Raw genomic sequence first — 13,962 nt, 5'->3', positions numbered from 1 at the left:
TGGTGTGGAGAAATTTATCTCTCACACAGATAACACTAGAACACCAGAGGTCATCCCATGAAATTGATTGCCAAGAAATTTAGGACCAACAAATGGAAGTACTTTTCCACACAACACGTAATCAACTTGTGGAATTCTCTGCCACAAGATGTGGTGTTGGCTACTAGTTTGGATGGCTTTAAGAGGGATTTGGATAACTTCATGGATTAGAGATCTGTCAATGGCTACTAGTAGTCGGAGGGCTATAGGCTAGCTCCGGCCTCAGAGGCAGAATGCCTCTGAGTACCAGTTGCAGGGGAGTAACAGCAGGAGAGAAGGCATGCCCTCAACTCCTGCCTGTAGGCTTCCAGTAGCATTTGGTGGGCCACTGTGTGAAACAGGATGCTGGACTCTTGGGCCTGATCCAGCAGGGCTGTTCTTATGTAAAGTGTTGTGGTTTCAAGGTGATGTCATATTTCTGATAACTTTTAATAGTAAAGCAGGCTTGTCTCAGATGTTATACAGTTCCTTCTTTCCTTCTCACTTCTCCAGTAGGGATTAGTGCCTAGCTTGGTCACTTTGACCTGCCTCCTCTCTTAGAAGTTTCAGGTCTTTTCCTGAACAGGTAATACTGTACACTATCTCCTAGAGAGCAGTTTTGTCCTTGGTCTCTCTCTAAGCCTCACTTCTCTCCTCCAGAGAAGTCTCTCCTGTTTACTACTTTCTCCAACCAAGGACTGACTGTCATCCAACTGATTTTTTATTTTATTTTTTTTACTGACACCTCTCACTCTCAACAGACCGCCCCTTTCTGCAGGCTTTCTTGGTCCTTCCTGCAGGGTTCAACCAACCCCCTGCACAGATTTACCCGTTGCTATACCTATAAATTCCAAAATACATAAAACAACGCAATAAATACATTTAACAACACCCAATGCTAAGAAATGCAAACCATCACAGAGCCAAAAGCCAATACGTCGCTCGTTGAGTGGGTGATAAGGGAAGGGGCCGGGGGTCTCCTCCTCTCTCTCCTCTGCCTCCTCCTCTACCCATTCCCAGCCTGGATTTCGCTCCCTGCTATCTGGGCTCTTCCAAAGCAGGGCCCTCCCTACCTCCACAGCACCCCAAATAAACTTTGCATGCATGCTCTAGAGACTAGACGATCGCTTGGACTGGGCAGGGGCCATCCCATCCGTCAGGCTTTTTTTTAATACGGGGAGGGGACAGGGCAGGAAGGAAGTGCCGGGCAGTTGGGGAGGCGGCTTCGATGCCTCTCTAGGAGACAGCACTCGTTTCCTCTTCCTCGGACGTTGAGTTTCCCGGGCCCGGGGATGCGAAAAAGGAAGAGCCGGCGGTGCCGGGTACATCCCTCTTGCTCTTTCTTCTCCTGCGAAAGCCAGAGAGGAAAGGGAAACTGCAGCAGCCGCCAGGTAGGCATGCACGCATGTAATTTGCTCCTATGGAAGTTCCTTACCGAAACAGGGTCTGAGCGGGTCTTGTGATAGCAGGCATGAATTGTCCCCTTTGCGAAGCAGGATCTGCTCTGGTTTGTGTTTGAATGGGAGACTACATGTGACTGCTGTGGTAAGATATTCCCCATAGGGGATGAGGCAGCTCTGGGAAGAGCACCTGCGTGCAGAAGGTTCTAAGTTCCGATCGGGGAGAGAGAGCGAGAGAGAGCTGTCTGCAGTCTTGGAGAAGCTGCTGCCAGTCTCTGTAGCTGTAGACAACACGGAGCTAGATGGACCAATGGTCTGGCGCAGTATAAACAGCTTCTGCGTTCCTGCGAGTGGATTCTCCAGGGGTGCATCTTGTGGGAAGTGAGCGGGGGGGGGGGTTACTCTCAGCCATTGGACAGCCCTAGCTCAGCTAATTTTCAGCATCGGCTAAATCTGCCCTCTTTGGGAAAGAGGGCAGTTCTCTCGGCTAACTCCCCCTCTAGCAAGTGATTGAGGAAGCTGGCTCATTAATTATGACATTAGTGAACAGTTACTTCAAAATATGAACAGTAAGACAAATACATATGGGTTAACCATTTAAAAGCTACCCAGATTTTCCTCCTGCCTTGCTTCCACACAGTCATGTCTCCCTCCTTCTACCTGGTTGTTTGCACCAACACAACCAAAAATTGGGAGCACGCACAGTTCCCAAACCTGGGTAGAACACAGTTTTCAATTGTGTGAATGGCCTCAATATCTACAGTCAAGACTAACTTAGGAACATAGGAAACTGCCATATACTGAGTCAGACCATTGGTCTATCTAGCTCAGTATTGTCTTCACAGACTGGCAGCAGCTTCTCCAAGGGTGCAGGCAGGAATAGCTTTCAGCCCTATCTTGGAGAAGCCAGGGAGGGAACTTGAAACCTTCTCTTCCCAGAGCGGCTTCATCCCCTGAGGGGAATATCTTGCAGTCCTCACACATCAAGTCTCCCATTCAGATGCAACCAGTGCAGTATGTGAGCTTTTGTGTTATGCAGAACGTCTTTGGCTGATTTTATTCAAAAGATGAGAAAGGGGGAGGGAATGCCTCTGAGGGCATTCTGGGGTCACTGCTTTGGTCTATGGTTCTCTCTCTCTCATTCTTTTGCTTTGTTTTCTTTCCTTTAGGCAGAAACTCAAATCTACAGCTAGAAACAGCAAAATCCACTTGCTATGTTGCTTCCTGACTGGAGGGGAAAAAATTTTAAGTGACCCCCAAAGATTCTATAGGCTAAGCAGTGGCCTCTTGCACTTCTTGCCCTGGGTAGGAGATGTGCTTTATAGCCAGGGGATCTTTTGGTCCTGATGAAAGGTTCATTACAGCATAGTGCAAAAATGGAGATACAAGGCCCAGCAAAAAAGGGTCCGGACAGCATCCCAGCATGGAGCAGTGGGGGGTCCTGGGAGAGAACCATGGAGAAGATCTCAGGTGGGAACAACCTCAGCCCAGATGTAAAGTGCAGGAGATTCAGGCAATTCTGCTATCAGGAGACTGAAGGGCCCCGAGAGTTTTGCAGCCAACTCCACAGACTTTGCCATCAGTGGCTGAAGCCAGGGAGACATACGAAAACACAGATCCTGGACCTGGTGATCCTGGAGCAGTTCCTGAGTGTCCTGCCCCCAGAGATGGAGAGCTGGGTCAGAGAATGTGGAGCAGAGACCAGTTCCCAGGCAGTGGCCCTGGCAGAAGGTTTCCTCCTGAGCCAGGCAGAGGACAAGATGCTGGGAAAGCAACAGGTGAGAATATTTCATTCTTGATCTTCTGAGGAGCACAGGATGTGTGGACCAGTGTCCTAAAATCCCCCATTACTTGCCCAACCTTCTCTGGAAATCACGTGACACAGTCTCAGTTTGGATCAGGGCCCTGTGATTGTATTTCGTGAATAAAGAATTAAGCGCACCCCCTAAAAGTATATTTAGGCACAGGACTAGTTTGGGCCTTAGCTGCTCAGTTCAGTTCTTGTCTAATGGATTAGTACCCCAATCCATCAGTCTGCAGACACTCCCCTGTCAAAGATGGCGCTGCTGGTGGTTTGCAGAGGCTGGTTTGCAGACGTTGCTTTTAGCAGGAGATTCTGAGTGGAGGAGAAATGCTGTCATTCCTTTCATAATTCCTCTTCCCATTTATTGCCTGGGCTCCTCTTTCAGACCCTGGGACCATCAGAAGTGGCTGCTGATCTCTCTGAGGCAAAGAAAGCTACGTCTTGCACCAGAAAAAGGCCGATGTCCAAGTGGAACGTACAGGAAGGTGATGGAAGTGCCTTATTTCTGAGTAGGGATTGATGGGGAGGGGGCTCTCATCCAGGTCATCCTGTTTCAGGTGTTCCTCTTGAGCCTGAATTGGGGAGCAGATGCTTCTCTCTGGCTTCCCTCCTGTCAAATCCAAAGCAACATTTTGAATTGTGCCCCAAAGCCACATGGATGCAGGTTGATTTCCTTCCAGGAACCAAAAACCAAGGTTGTTTCTAAAAGACCAAACATCTCCCCAACATCTTTGTCTCCCTCACAGGAGAGGAAGTTAATCTGGTGCTTCAGTCTTGGTCTTCTCCAGTTTGTGGCGGAGCAGAAATGATTGCTATGCGGCCCAGTCAGGTAAGGAGGGGGTCCCTGGGGAGTTGGGTGGGGGCAGCCTGGATTCCTCTGCTCTCTGCATGTCTCCTTGTTCCTGAAAGAGTCTGCCTCTTTTCCTCCTTGGCTTCTGTCAAAATTACTCACTTTGAAGGCTTTGAAGAATAGTGAGAAAGCTTTTGGCCTGCAAGAGACTCCCGCCCACCTCAGCTCTAATCCTTTTTAGGACTGTGATATTATCTGCGAGAAGAAAATGCTTCCTTCTTCTTTCAGGGTCCAGTGACCTTGGAGGAGGTAACTGTGTATTTCTCCAAGGAGGAGTGGGCTCTGCTGAATCCCGACCAAAAGGCTCTGCACAGGGAAGTCACAGAGGAGAATTCTGGAAATGTGGTCTCTCTGGGTAAGGCTCCCTTCTTGTCTTTGATGAGGGCCAAACAAAATGATGCAGAACGAAGAGTACAAAATAGAAATTCATTACTAAACAAAGAATACTTAATGAAAAATATTTGAGATGTACACAATCCATTATAACAACAGCCAAATAGACAAAAGGACGAGATGTGTAGCACTATTTTCCATGTTTTGAGTCTCTTCATAGAAGTTGTATTCTGGCAACCTACATTCCTAAATTGTTATGTGCACAAAGAAAGCTTCAGAAAGGACTAAGTCACTTACCACTGTGTAGAGCTAGGTCAGGAGTTGGCAACCTTTCAGGGTCTTCATTTATTCACTCTAATTTAAGATTTTGTGAGCTGGTAATACATGTTAATATGGAAGCACTCCCCTGCACCCTCCCCAGTGATAGATTCTATAAGTTATGATAGATTCCACAATGATAGATTCTATACATTAATTAAAAGTCTGAGTGAATAAATGTGTCTTAGCCCTTTAAAAAGCTGTTGGAGATGGGGATGCTCTTCTTTTTACAAAGAGCGCATTCCAAAGCTTTGGGGTGGCAATAGAGAAGGCCTGTCCCTGAGTCCCAGATGAGCTGGTGGCAGCTGCAGATGGACTTCCCCAGAGGATCTCAATAGATAATGGGGCTCATAGCGGAGAAGGTGGTCTCTTAAACACCCTGTGCCTAAGGGCTTTATAGGTTATAACCAGCACTTCGTAGTTTTCCTGAAAACATTTTTGTAGCCAGTGTAGTTCTTTTAATATAGGGGTATATAGTATATTCATGTAACGAATATAGACTGGTGAGTGGCGGATTTAAGCCCAGCCTTTGTCTCAAAGCAAGCCCACATATGGGGAAAGAAAAATGCTGCTTTATTCCCTCCATGATTGCCCAACAAAGGCTGTCCCTCTGGTAATCGCTGCCACCACACCCACTTTTTAACAGAGTTTATTCTCTCCCTGATGTGGGCAAAATTCCAGGAAAACTCTTTCTTTTACCAAATGGGGAAAAAAATACAAAACTCTCACATGTAGCTTATGCGTGAGGAGAAAAACTTGGTAGTGTGCTGCTGAGCAATCAGATTTGAGGCATGTTTGCACGAGAGTAAGACCCCTTTCCAGCCTCCCCTTTCCTAAATTGAAAATCCACTCAAAGAGGCTGGTTAAAATTGTAAAGGACTAAAAAGAAAAATAGCCTTTATTCAAAACACGACACACTGCTTCAGTCTGAGGCTCGCGCTCTCTCAGCTTCAGTTACAGGTAACAGCAAACTCTCAGTACTTTACAAGATTACTTCCAAAAAGAGCACTCCAGTTGATAGTTGGAGTGGTACACTTTAAAATCCTTGGTTACCCAGTTGCAAAGATAATTCAAAAAGCACCCCCAGTTGCCAGGAACCTTTGAAAGCACCCTTATAGGGTGCAGAAACTTCTACAGAGCCCTGGGTAGATAAAAGGCTCAGGCCAGGGTTTCTGAGAGGGCTACATCCTATACCATAAAATGGTTAGGTGTGTGGCCGTGCTGCCCGTGTCTTTTTGGGCCGTTCTGGGCATGCGCAGAGCGCATGCCCAGATCGGCCCAAAAAGACACGGCCGCCCAGAGACGGGCGGCCATGTTGAAACAGGGGAAGCGGCGGCCTAGGAGAAGCAGCCGCCGCCAACGGGAAAAGAGTGCTGGCGAGGCGGCGGTGGCTGCGGCGGGGTGACTGGCCCCAATGGCGGCGGCTGCTGCCACGGCAAGAGGGCCGGGAGGAGGAGGAGCGGTGGGCCGAGGAGAAGCGGCCGCCGCCAACACCAAAGGAGAGTGCGGGCCGAGGTGGCGGTGGCCGCGGCGGGGCGACTGGCCCCGATGGCGGCAGCTGCCGCCGCGGCGACAGTGCGGTACACGGTGAGCTGCGGCAGCCTCCCCTTCTCCACTCTCCCCGTCGGGTCTTGGCCTCCAAGACCAGCACCCCCCACCCCCCCACTAGAGCCCGTTATTACAATGGGCTTACACATACTAGTTACAAAATAAAACACAATAGACCAATTGTAAGGACTTGCAAAGCACTAAAATAAAGAAATCTGATGCCAGCTACCTAACGCACGGTTCCCTGGTTAAACCTGGAGAGGAGAGCTGGTCTTGTGGTAGCAAGCATGACTTGTCCCCTTAGCTAAGCAGGGTCTGCCCTGGTTGCATCTGAATGGGAGACTTGATGTGAGAGCACTGCAAGATATTCCCCTCAGGGGATGAACCTGCTCTGGGAAGAGCAGAAGGTTTCAAAGTTCCCTCCCTGGCTTCTCCAAGATAGGGCTGAGAGAGATTCCTGCCTGAAACCTTGGAGAAGCCACTGCCAGTCTGTGAAGACAATACTGAGCAAGATAGACCAATGGTCTGACTCAGTATATGGCAGTTTCCTATGTTCCTATGTTCCTAACCCTTCTCCGAAGCCAAACCCTGGCTTCTTCCCTGAACTCACCAAAACCATGGTAGAGACTTCAAGCCCCTGCAGAGTTCCTGGTTGCTGCCATGGCTTGGCCAGCCAACCTGTTGCTTCCCCTGTCTGGCTCCAACTGAGGACAAAGACCCCCTTCACTTCTTGCCACCCGGCCCTCTAGGTCCCCGTCACTCTGTGCTGAGTGGCTGATCCCTAGAGGTCACTGCCTGACAGACAGGACAGGGTTCCCTTCCAGGGTACGGGAGGGGCTGATTGATACAATTTGATTTGACCCAGAGACCAACCTGGCTGCTGCATTTTTCACCAGTTACAGTTTCTGGAGTACATACAAAGGCAGTCCCACATAGAGCACATTGCAGTAATCCAGTCTAGAGGTTACCTGCATATACACTATTGTTCTGAGTACCTTTAGCAAAAAAAAATAAAAAATATAAAGTATGTCTTTTCAAATTCCAAACAAGAGTCTTATCTATATATTATGAAGAATACATAAATCCAGTTACTCCCAAAGAAGAACTGAAAACCTAAATCAATGGGATCACTCACAACTGTGTACAAACTTAAGCTTCATTTTGCTACCTTGGAATACTGTCACAGGAGTACAAAAGAGAATACAAATAGTGTGAAGTTGAACAACATTTACCTCTCCTTGTAAATCCTTCCTAACTTGTATTAAAATTATGCTAGAATAAAATTTATATTTACTTTTTAAAAAGAGGAGTATTCTCTTTTGTGGTTCCATTCTATGCTCAAATCCCAAACTAGCTACAGAAGGAAGAAGTTTTTGAGTTTAATGAATAAACTTCAGGTCATAGTCATTTTGGTGGCAGCAAAGATGAGGTTAATTCATTACAGTTTCTCATTTTTCTATTTATTCCAGTAAGCTGGGAGAGTGGGGATGAGAGAGAGCCATATTGTGTGTCTGCAAAAAGTGCCAGATGTCTAGATGTGAAAAAGAAGAGAAGGAAAACTGAAGGAAGACAGAAAAGGAGGAATAAATCCTTGGCATATCAAGGAAGTGAAATCCAAAACCAAGAAGAAAAAGACAAAGAGAAGAAAAGGATTAAGAGCAATGTGTGTGGGAAAAGCTGTAATGTTGATTTGCATCTTAATGAGGATAAATTAATCCACACAGGGGAGAAACCACATAAATGCTCAGATTGTGGAAAGAGCTTCAATCAGAAGATATACCTTACAAGGCATCAAAATATACACACAGGGGAGAAACCATATTCATGCTCAGAATGTGGAATGAACTTCCGGCAGAGGATACATCTTACTTCTCATCAAAGAATCCACACAGGAGAGAAACCATATCCATGTTCAGAGTGTGGAAAAAGCTTCGGTCAGAAGATATATGTTACTAGACATCAAAGAGTTCACACAGGTGAGAAACCATATCCATGCTCAGAGTGTGGAAAGAGCTTCAGTCAGAGGGGGAACCTTATTTATCATCAAAGAATCCACACAGGAGAGAAACCATATCCATGCTCAGAGTGTGGAAAGAACTTCAGTCAGAGAAGGAACCTCACTGCACATTATCAAACTATGCACATGGTGGAGAAACCACATCAGTGCTCAGAGTGTGGAAAAAGCTTCAGTCAGAGGACACAGCTTAGGAGACATCAGAGACTCCACACAGAAGAGAAACCATATAAATGCTCAGAATGTGGGAAGAGCTTTGATTACAACACAAGCCTTATTAGACATCAAACAATCCACACAAGAGAGAAACCATATCCATGTTCAGAGTGTGGAAAGAACTTCAGTCAGAGAAGAAACCTCACTGCACATTATCAAACTATGCACATGGTGGAGAAACCACATCAGTGCTCAGAGTGTGGAAAAAGCTTCAGTCAGAGGACACAGCTTAGGAGACATCAGAGACTCCACACAGAAGAGAAACCATATAAATGCTCAGAATGTGGGAAGAGCTTTGATTACAACACAAGCCTTATTAGACATCAAACAATCCACACAAGAGAGAAACCATATCCATGTTCAGAGTGTGGAAAGAACTTCAGTCAGAGGAGAAACCTTACTGCACACTATCAAACTATGCACATGGTGGAGAAACCACATCAGTGCTCAGAATGTGGAAAAAGCTTCATTCAGAGGACACAGCTTAGGAGACATCAGAGACTCCACACAGAAGAGAAACCATATAAATGCTCAGAATGTGGGAAGAGCTTTGATTACAACACAAGCCTTATTAGACATCAAACAATCCACACAAAAGATAAACCATTTCCATGTTCAGAGTGTGGAAAGAGCTTCAGTCAGAGGAGAAATCTTACTGCACACTATCAAACTATGCACATGGTGGAGAAACCACATCAGTGCTCAGAGTGTGGAAAGTGTTTCAAGGAGAGAATTAGCCTTACTTACCACAAAAGAATCCACATAGAAGAGAAACCATTTAAATGCTCAGAGTGTGGAAAGAGCTTCAGGCAGAGCAGTAGCCTCATTTACCATAAAAGAACTCACACAGCAGATCAAGCAAGAAACTGTATTGATGTTCCGAATGTAGAAAGTGCTTCAAGAGTCACACACACTTGAAAGAGCATAGAACAATCCAGAGTCCTGTGAATGGAGTTGTCTAAATATGTGGAAGCCTAGAGTTGTCTGAAATGTGGAGCAGACCTTAGTGTGAACATGGATGTGTTCATTTTAGACTGCATTGCAGATTAGATCAGTGCAATGCATTCTCATAAGAATAGCCCTGCTGGATCATGCCCCTATCCTGGCATATCTTGTCCAACATCCTGTTTCACACTGGTCCACCAGATGCCTCTGAGAAGCCCACAGGCAGGGTTGAAGGCTTGCCCTCAATCCTGCTATTGCTGCTCTACAATTGGTATTTAGCGGCATCTTGCCTCTGAGGCTGGAGATGGCCCACAGCCAAAAGACTAGTAGCCATTGATAGACCTGCCCTCCATGAATGGCCCAAGCCCCTTTTAAAAGCCATCTAAGCTAGTGGCTATCACCACGTCCCATGGTAGAGAATTCCATAGGTTAACTATGTGCTTCCTTTTGTCAGTCCTGAATTTCCCAACCTTCAGTTTCATGGCATGAGCCACAGTTCTAGTGCTGTGAGAGAGTGAAACATTTCTTTCTATCCACTCTTTCTACTCCATGCATAATTTTATACACCTCGATCATGTCTCCCCATAGTTGCCCCTTTTCCAAACTAAAAATCCCCAGATACTGTAGCCTTGCCTCATAAAGAAAGTGCTCTAGGCCCCTGATCATCTTGGTTGCTCTCTTGAGGTTACTCTCCTCATTTTAGGGTACTTGATTGCTCTCCTCACCCCCTGCCACAGCCCCCTCACCTCAGAGATCTCTCCACCTTCACCTGAGCTGCACTCCTCCTCCTCCTCCTCCTCCATCCCCCTCGCCCCTCTTGGTGACAGGCCCGGGCCCGTCCCTTGCCTGCCTGCCTCCCTCTGCCAATGGCCTCAGTAGTCCCAAACAGCAGCAGTGGTTGACTGGGCCCTTCCTTGCTGCCACCGCCATGGCCATACATTCCCCTCAGGCCGCTGACAGGCTCGGGCCCGTCCCTCGCCCTTCCTTCTTTCTCTCTTCCCCTCCCTGCTTTTTCTCTCTTTCTCTCTCCTCCACTTGCTCTTCTCCTGGCTTTCTTCCCCTCCCTTGTTTTTTTTCTTTCTCCCTTCCTGAGTTAGCAGATCTTGTTCATCTTGTCTCCTCATCTAATTCACACCATGGCAGCCTCCTTCTCCTGAAGGGTCTCTTTCCTCCTTCACAACTCCTCTCTTCGCAGACCCTTGCCCACTATCCTGCCACACTCAGGATTAACCACAGAACTCCTAGCACGCTTGTCCTAACAGGCCCCTGCGAACTGAGGAACCTTTTTAAAGTGACAATTCTCTTTATTGAGCAGGGGGAGAGCAACTGGCCCTATCCACCCCCAGCACCATATCCCTCTTACGTTTCTCTTTAGAATGTGAGCCCTTTGGGGACAGGGAGCCTATTTTATTTATTTATTGTATTTATTTATCTCTATGTAAACCACTTTGGGAGTTTTTGTTGAAAAGCGGTATATAAATATTTGTAGTAGTACAAAACAAGCCACCTAATGGCACAGTGTGGAAGTAACCTGCCTGGAGAGCAGGAGGCTGTTGGTTCAAATCCCAGAATATGGGAAACTCCTATATCGGGCAGCAGTGATATAGGAAGGTGCTGAAAGGCATCATCTCATACTGTGTGGGAGATGGCAATGGTAAACCCCTCCTGTATGCTACCAAAGACAACCACAGGGCTCTGTGGTCGCCAGGAGTTGACACCGACTCAAGGGCACACTTTACCTTTTAAGAACCACAACAGTCTGCAGTTAGGGAGACTCACAAGGCCCCTCGCTGCCTGCTCTCCTTTTACTTAAGAAGTTGGTCCAGACTTTTCTGATACATCCCTTTTCTGGCCCACAGCAGTTAATGTTTTTGGTCTGGTGGTTTGTTGTATTTTGGTGTCATGGCTTGCCAAGGCCTTTTCACACCCTTCACGCTTCTCTTAGCCATAAGATATTCAGTTTGTTGAGGTGTATGAAAACCTCCAGTTTCAGGGGCAGCCCTTCCTGAGGTGAGGCGGCCATCTCATGCAGCACCAGCAAGGCCACAAAATGTCCCCACTTTAGAATAGGGAGAGTGGGGTGTACGCCTAGTGGGTTGGCATTTGGTGCCCTGCCTAGAACTGTCACTGTCCAGAACATGTAACTTGTAGGAAAGTATTACAAATATTGAATGTGGACAAAGGATAAGATCTTGTAGTAGAATTCATTGCAGAGGAAAATATGGAAAAATAATTTCATGAAGCTTGGTTCTTAGTTCAGAATCTTACCCCAAGCTTTCTTTAAACTGCAGAGTCAAATAAGGTATCTGAAGACATCCGTTTGGGGGTTAAACTCATTTCTCATAAAATTTCTCAGGACCCTGCCAAAAATCATTACTAAAGAAAAATGGCAGCATTCCAGCTTGCTCTTAACAGACAAAAGAGCCATCACATCTCACCTGTTCACACCCTTCCTTTGATCGATTGATTCAGATTTGTGATTAACCCCTTTTGTATAGATATAAATTCCCGCACTAATCCTTATTTTTGAGTAATAGAGGACAACTTAGATAACTATCTTCAAAAATGTCTGTTTCAAGAAAAGATCTTGCAAAACAAGATCTGAAAACAATCCAGTGTGGTGTCGTGGCTAGAGTGCTGGACTAGGATCGGTGAGACCTGAGTTCAAATCCCCATTCAGTCATGATACTAGCTGGGTGATTCTGGGCCAGTCACTTCTCTCTCAGCCTAACCTACTTCACAGGGTTGTTGTGAGGAGAAACCTCAGAATGTAGTACACATCTCTGGGCTCCTTGGAAGAAGAGCGGGATATACAATGTAAACAAAACAAAACATGGGGTTTCAAGTGAAAATGTTACAGATATGAAGGTCATTGTTTTCTAGGGCAGAATTGAAAGACACAAATAAGGGGGATGTTACATTTATATCCATGCATGATTCATGATTTTTATATTTGCTGTTTTAATAATGTAGGCTTTAATTCTGTATGTTTTAATAGTGTGTATCAAGAATAAAATATCCTATACAAGTTAAAAAGAAATATAAAAATAGATTTTTAAAAGCTCTTCAAAACAAAATACTGCTTGAGAAGCAGGAAGGATGCCTGTTGTAACTTTCTGGGGAGCATATTCTGTAGTTGAGGCAACACTTGTGTGTGGGGGTGGTTGTGTGTGTTGTTTCAAACACACTGCAGTTTATTTCATTTGATGCAAAAGCTGGAGGGAGAAGGAACTGTTGAAAGTCCTTTTCCAGCCTCAGGTTTTCAGAGTGTTGCTTGTTTATCCTGTTTTAAGGCCTCTTGTTTTAGGAGACTGCTGTGAGCATACACCCCTCACCACTTCTATTCTCTGCCTTGAGTTTTGTGAAGAAATTCCCCCACATTCAACTTACTGGATCCCTCCCAGATTTCCCAAATAATTAATGTGTGGAGGGAAGGATGGGAGTAACAGAATACTAGAATTGTCTAGTTGGGATCTTGGAGGTCATCTAGTCCAACCCGCTGTTCCATGCAGAGATCTACTACAGCATCTCTGCTAGATGGTCATTCAGCCTCTATTTGAAAACCTTTCTAGAAGAAGAGCCCAACACTGAATGTGGCAGACTGTTCCACTGTCAAAACAGTTCTTTGTTAGGATATTTATTTATTTAACATATTCTTCCTCATGTCTTCTCTGTGGCTGCCCCGGGGCTTTGGAATATGTTCCCTGAAAGCATCTCCATCCCTGATTGCTTTTAGGGAGACCCTCAAGACACACCTGTATTCTCAGACTTTTAGCTGACATTAATTTTAAACTCTAATTATTTTTATTCCATGAAATTGTTTTAACTTTTTTACTCTGTGAAATTTTTTTTATTCTCTCTCCATATATATGTGTGTGTATATACACAGTATATATAGTTTTAAATTGTGTACACCACCTAGAGATACATATCAGGCAATATATAAATATGATAAATAATATCTATTCCTAATGTCTAGCCCAAATCTGTTTCCTTGTCATTTCAACCCATGAGTTCTAATTCTGCCCTCAGTGGCAACAAATTCATTCCTTTTGTGTAACAGCCCTTCAGATATTTGAAGATGGTTGTCGTATCTCCCCTTAGTTGTCTCTTCTCCAGCCTAAGCATACCCAACTCCTTCCATTGTTCCTCATAGGACGTGGTTTCCAGACTCTCCACCGTCTTGGTTGCCCTCCTCTGAACATGCTCTTTTGCAGGTTGCATTTCATCCTTCAGTGCCTCTCTAGGATGCTGCAGCAGTTCCCACACTGAGCAGAGGGTTGGACACTAGAAGACCTCCAAGTTCCCTTCCAATTCTCAACGTTCGATGGTTCTGTAAATGCAGGTGGTAGCTTTAAACCTTAGCAATGGGTCTATTGTTTGTTTTTCCCCGTTTTTAAAATAAGTGGCTGTTTGGATTGATATTTTAATGGTTTGTTATATTTTGTAAACTGCCCAGACTAGAGATGGAAAAGTATTCGGTGGTATAAAAATACAATAAATAATAGTTTGGTTG

General features: G+C 45.6%; 1 protein-coding gene across 2 annotated transcripts; it reads left to right on the top strand.

Annotated features, from left to right (window-relative positions):
* The first annotated feature begins 1,198 nt into the window (after positions 1 to 1,198).
* LOC128347019 (zinc finger protein 436-like) lies at positions 1,199 to 12,494 on the top strand. 2 transcript variants are annotated; one of them, XM_053301005.1, is made up of 6 exons: positions 1,199 to 1,409; positions 2,588 to 3,196; positions 3,608 to 3,707; positions 3,969 to 4,051; positions 4,301 to 4,427; positions 7,741 to 12,494. In XM_053301005.1, the coding sequence occupies exons 2-6, from the start codon at positions 2,765 to 2,767 to the stop codon at positions 9,417 to 9,419; spliced, it is 2,421 nt and encodes an 806-aa protein (XP_053156980.1). In that variant the 5' UTR covers positions 1,199 to 1,409; positions 2,588 to 2,764; the 3' UTR covers positions 9,420 to 12,494. The 2 variants fall into 2 exon arrangements, with proteins under 2 accessions (XP_053156980.1, XP_053156981.1); XM_053301006.1 differs by lacking the exon at positions 1,199 to 1,409 and having other exon boundaries at positions 2,503 to 3,196.
* Positions 12,495 to 13,962: the final 1,468 nt, after the last annotated feature.

This window comes from Hemicordylus capensis, chromosome 2 (genome assembly GCF_027244095.1).
Source record: "Hemicordylus capensis ecotype Gifberg chromosome 2, rHemCap1.1.pri, whole genome shotgun sequence".
Lineage (NCBI taxonomy): Eukaryota > Metazoa > Chordata > Lepidosauria > Squamata > Cordylidae > Hemicordylus > Hemicordylus capensis.
Note: the sequence above shows the minus strand (reverse complement) of the source record. Positions and strands in the feature narration are given on the sequence as shown.

Coding starts and splice junctions, on each gene's coding strand:
- LOC128347019 (XM_053301005.1), top strand. CDS start 2,765: ATGAAAGGTTCATTACAGCATAGTGCAAAAATGGAGATACAAGGCCCA. Junction 3,708..3,968: donor CAAGTGGAACGTACAGGAAG/GTGATGGAAGTG, acceptor TCTCCCTCACAG/GAGAGGAAGTTAATCTGGTG. Junction 4,052..4,300: donor TTGCTATGCGGCCCAGTCAG/GTAAGGAGGGGG, acceptor TTCTTCTTTCAG/GGTCCAGTGACCTTGGAGGA.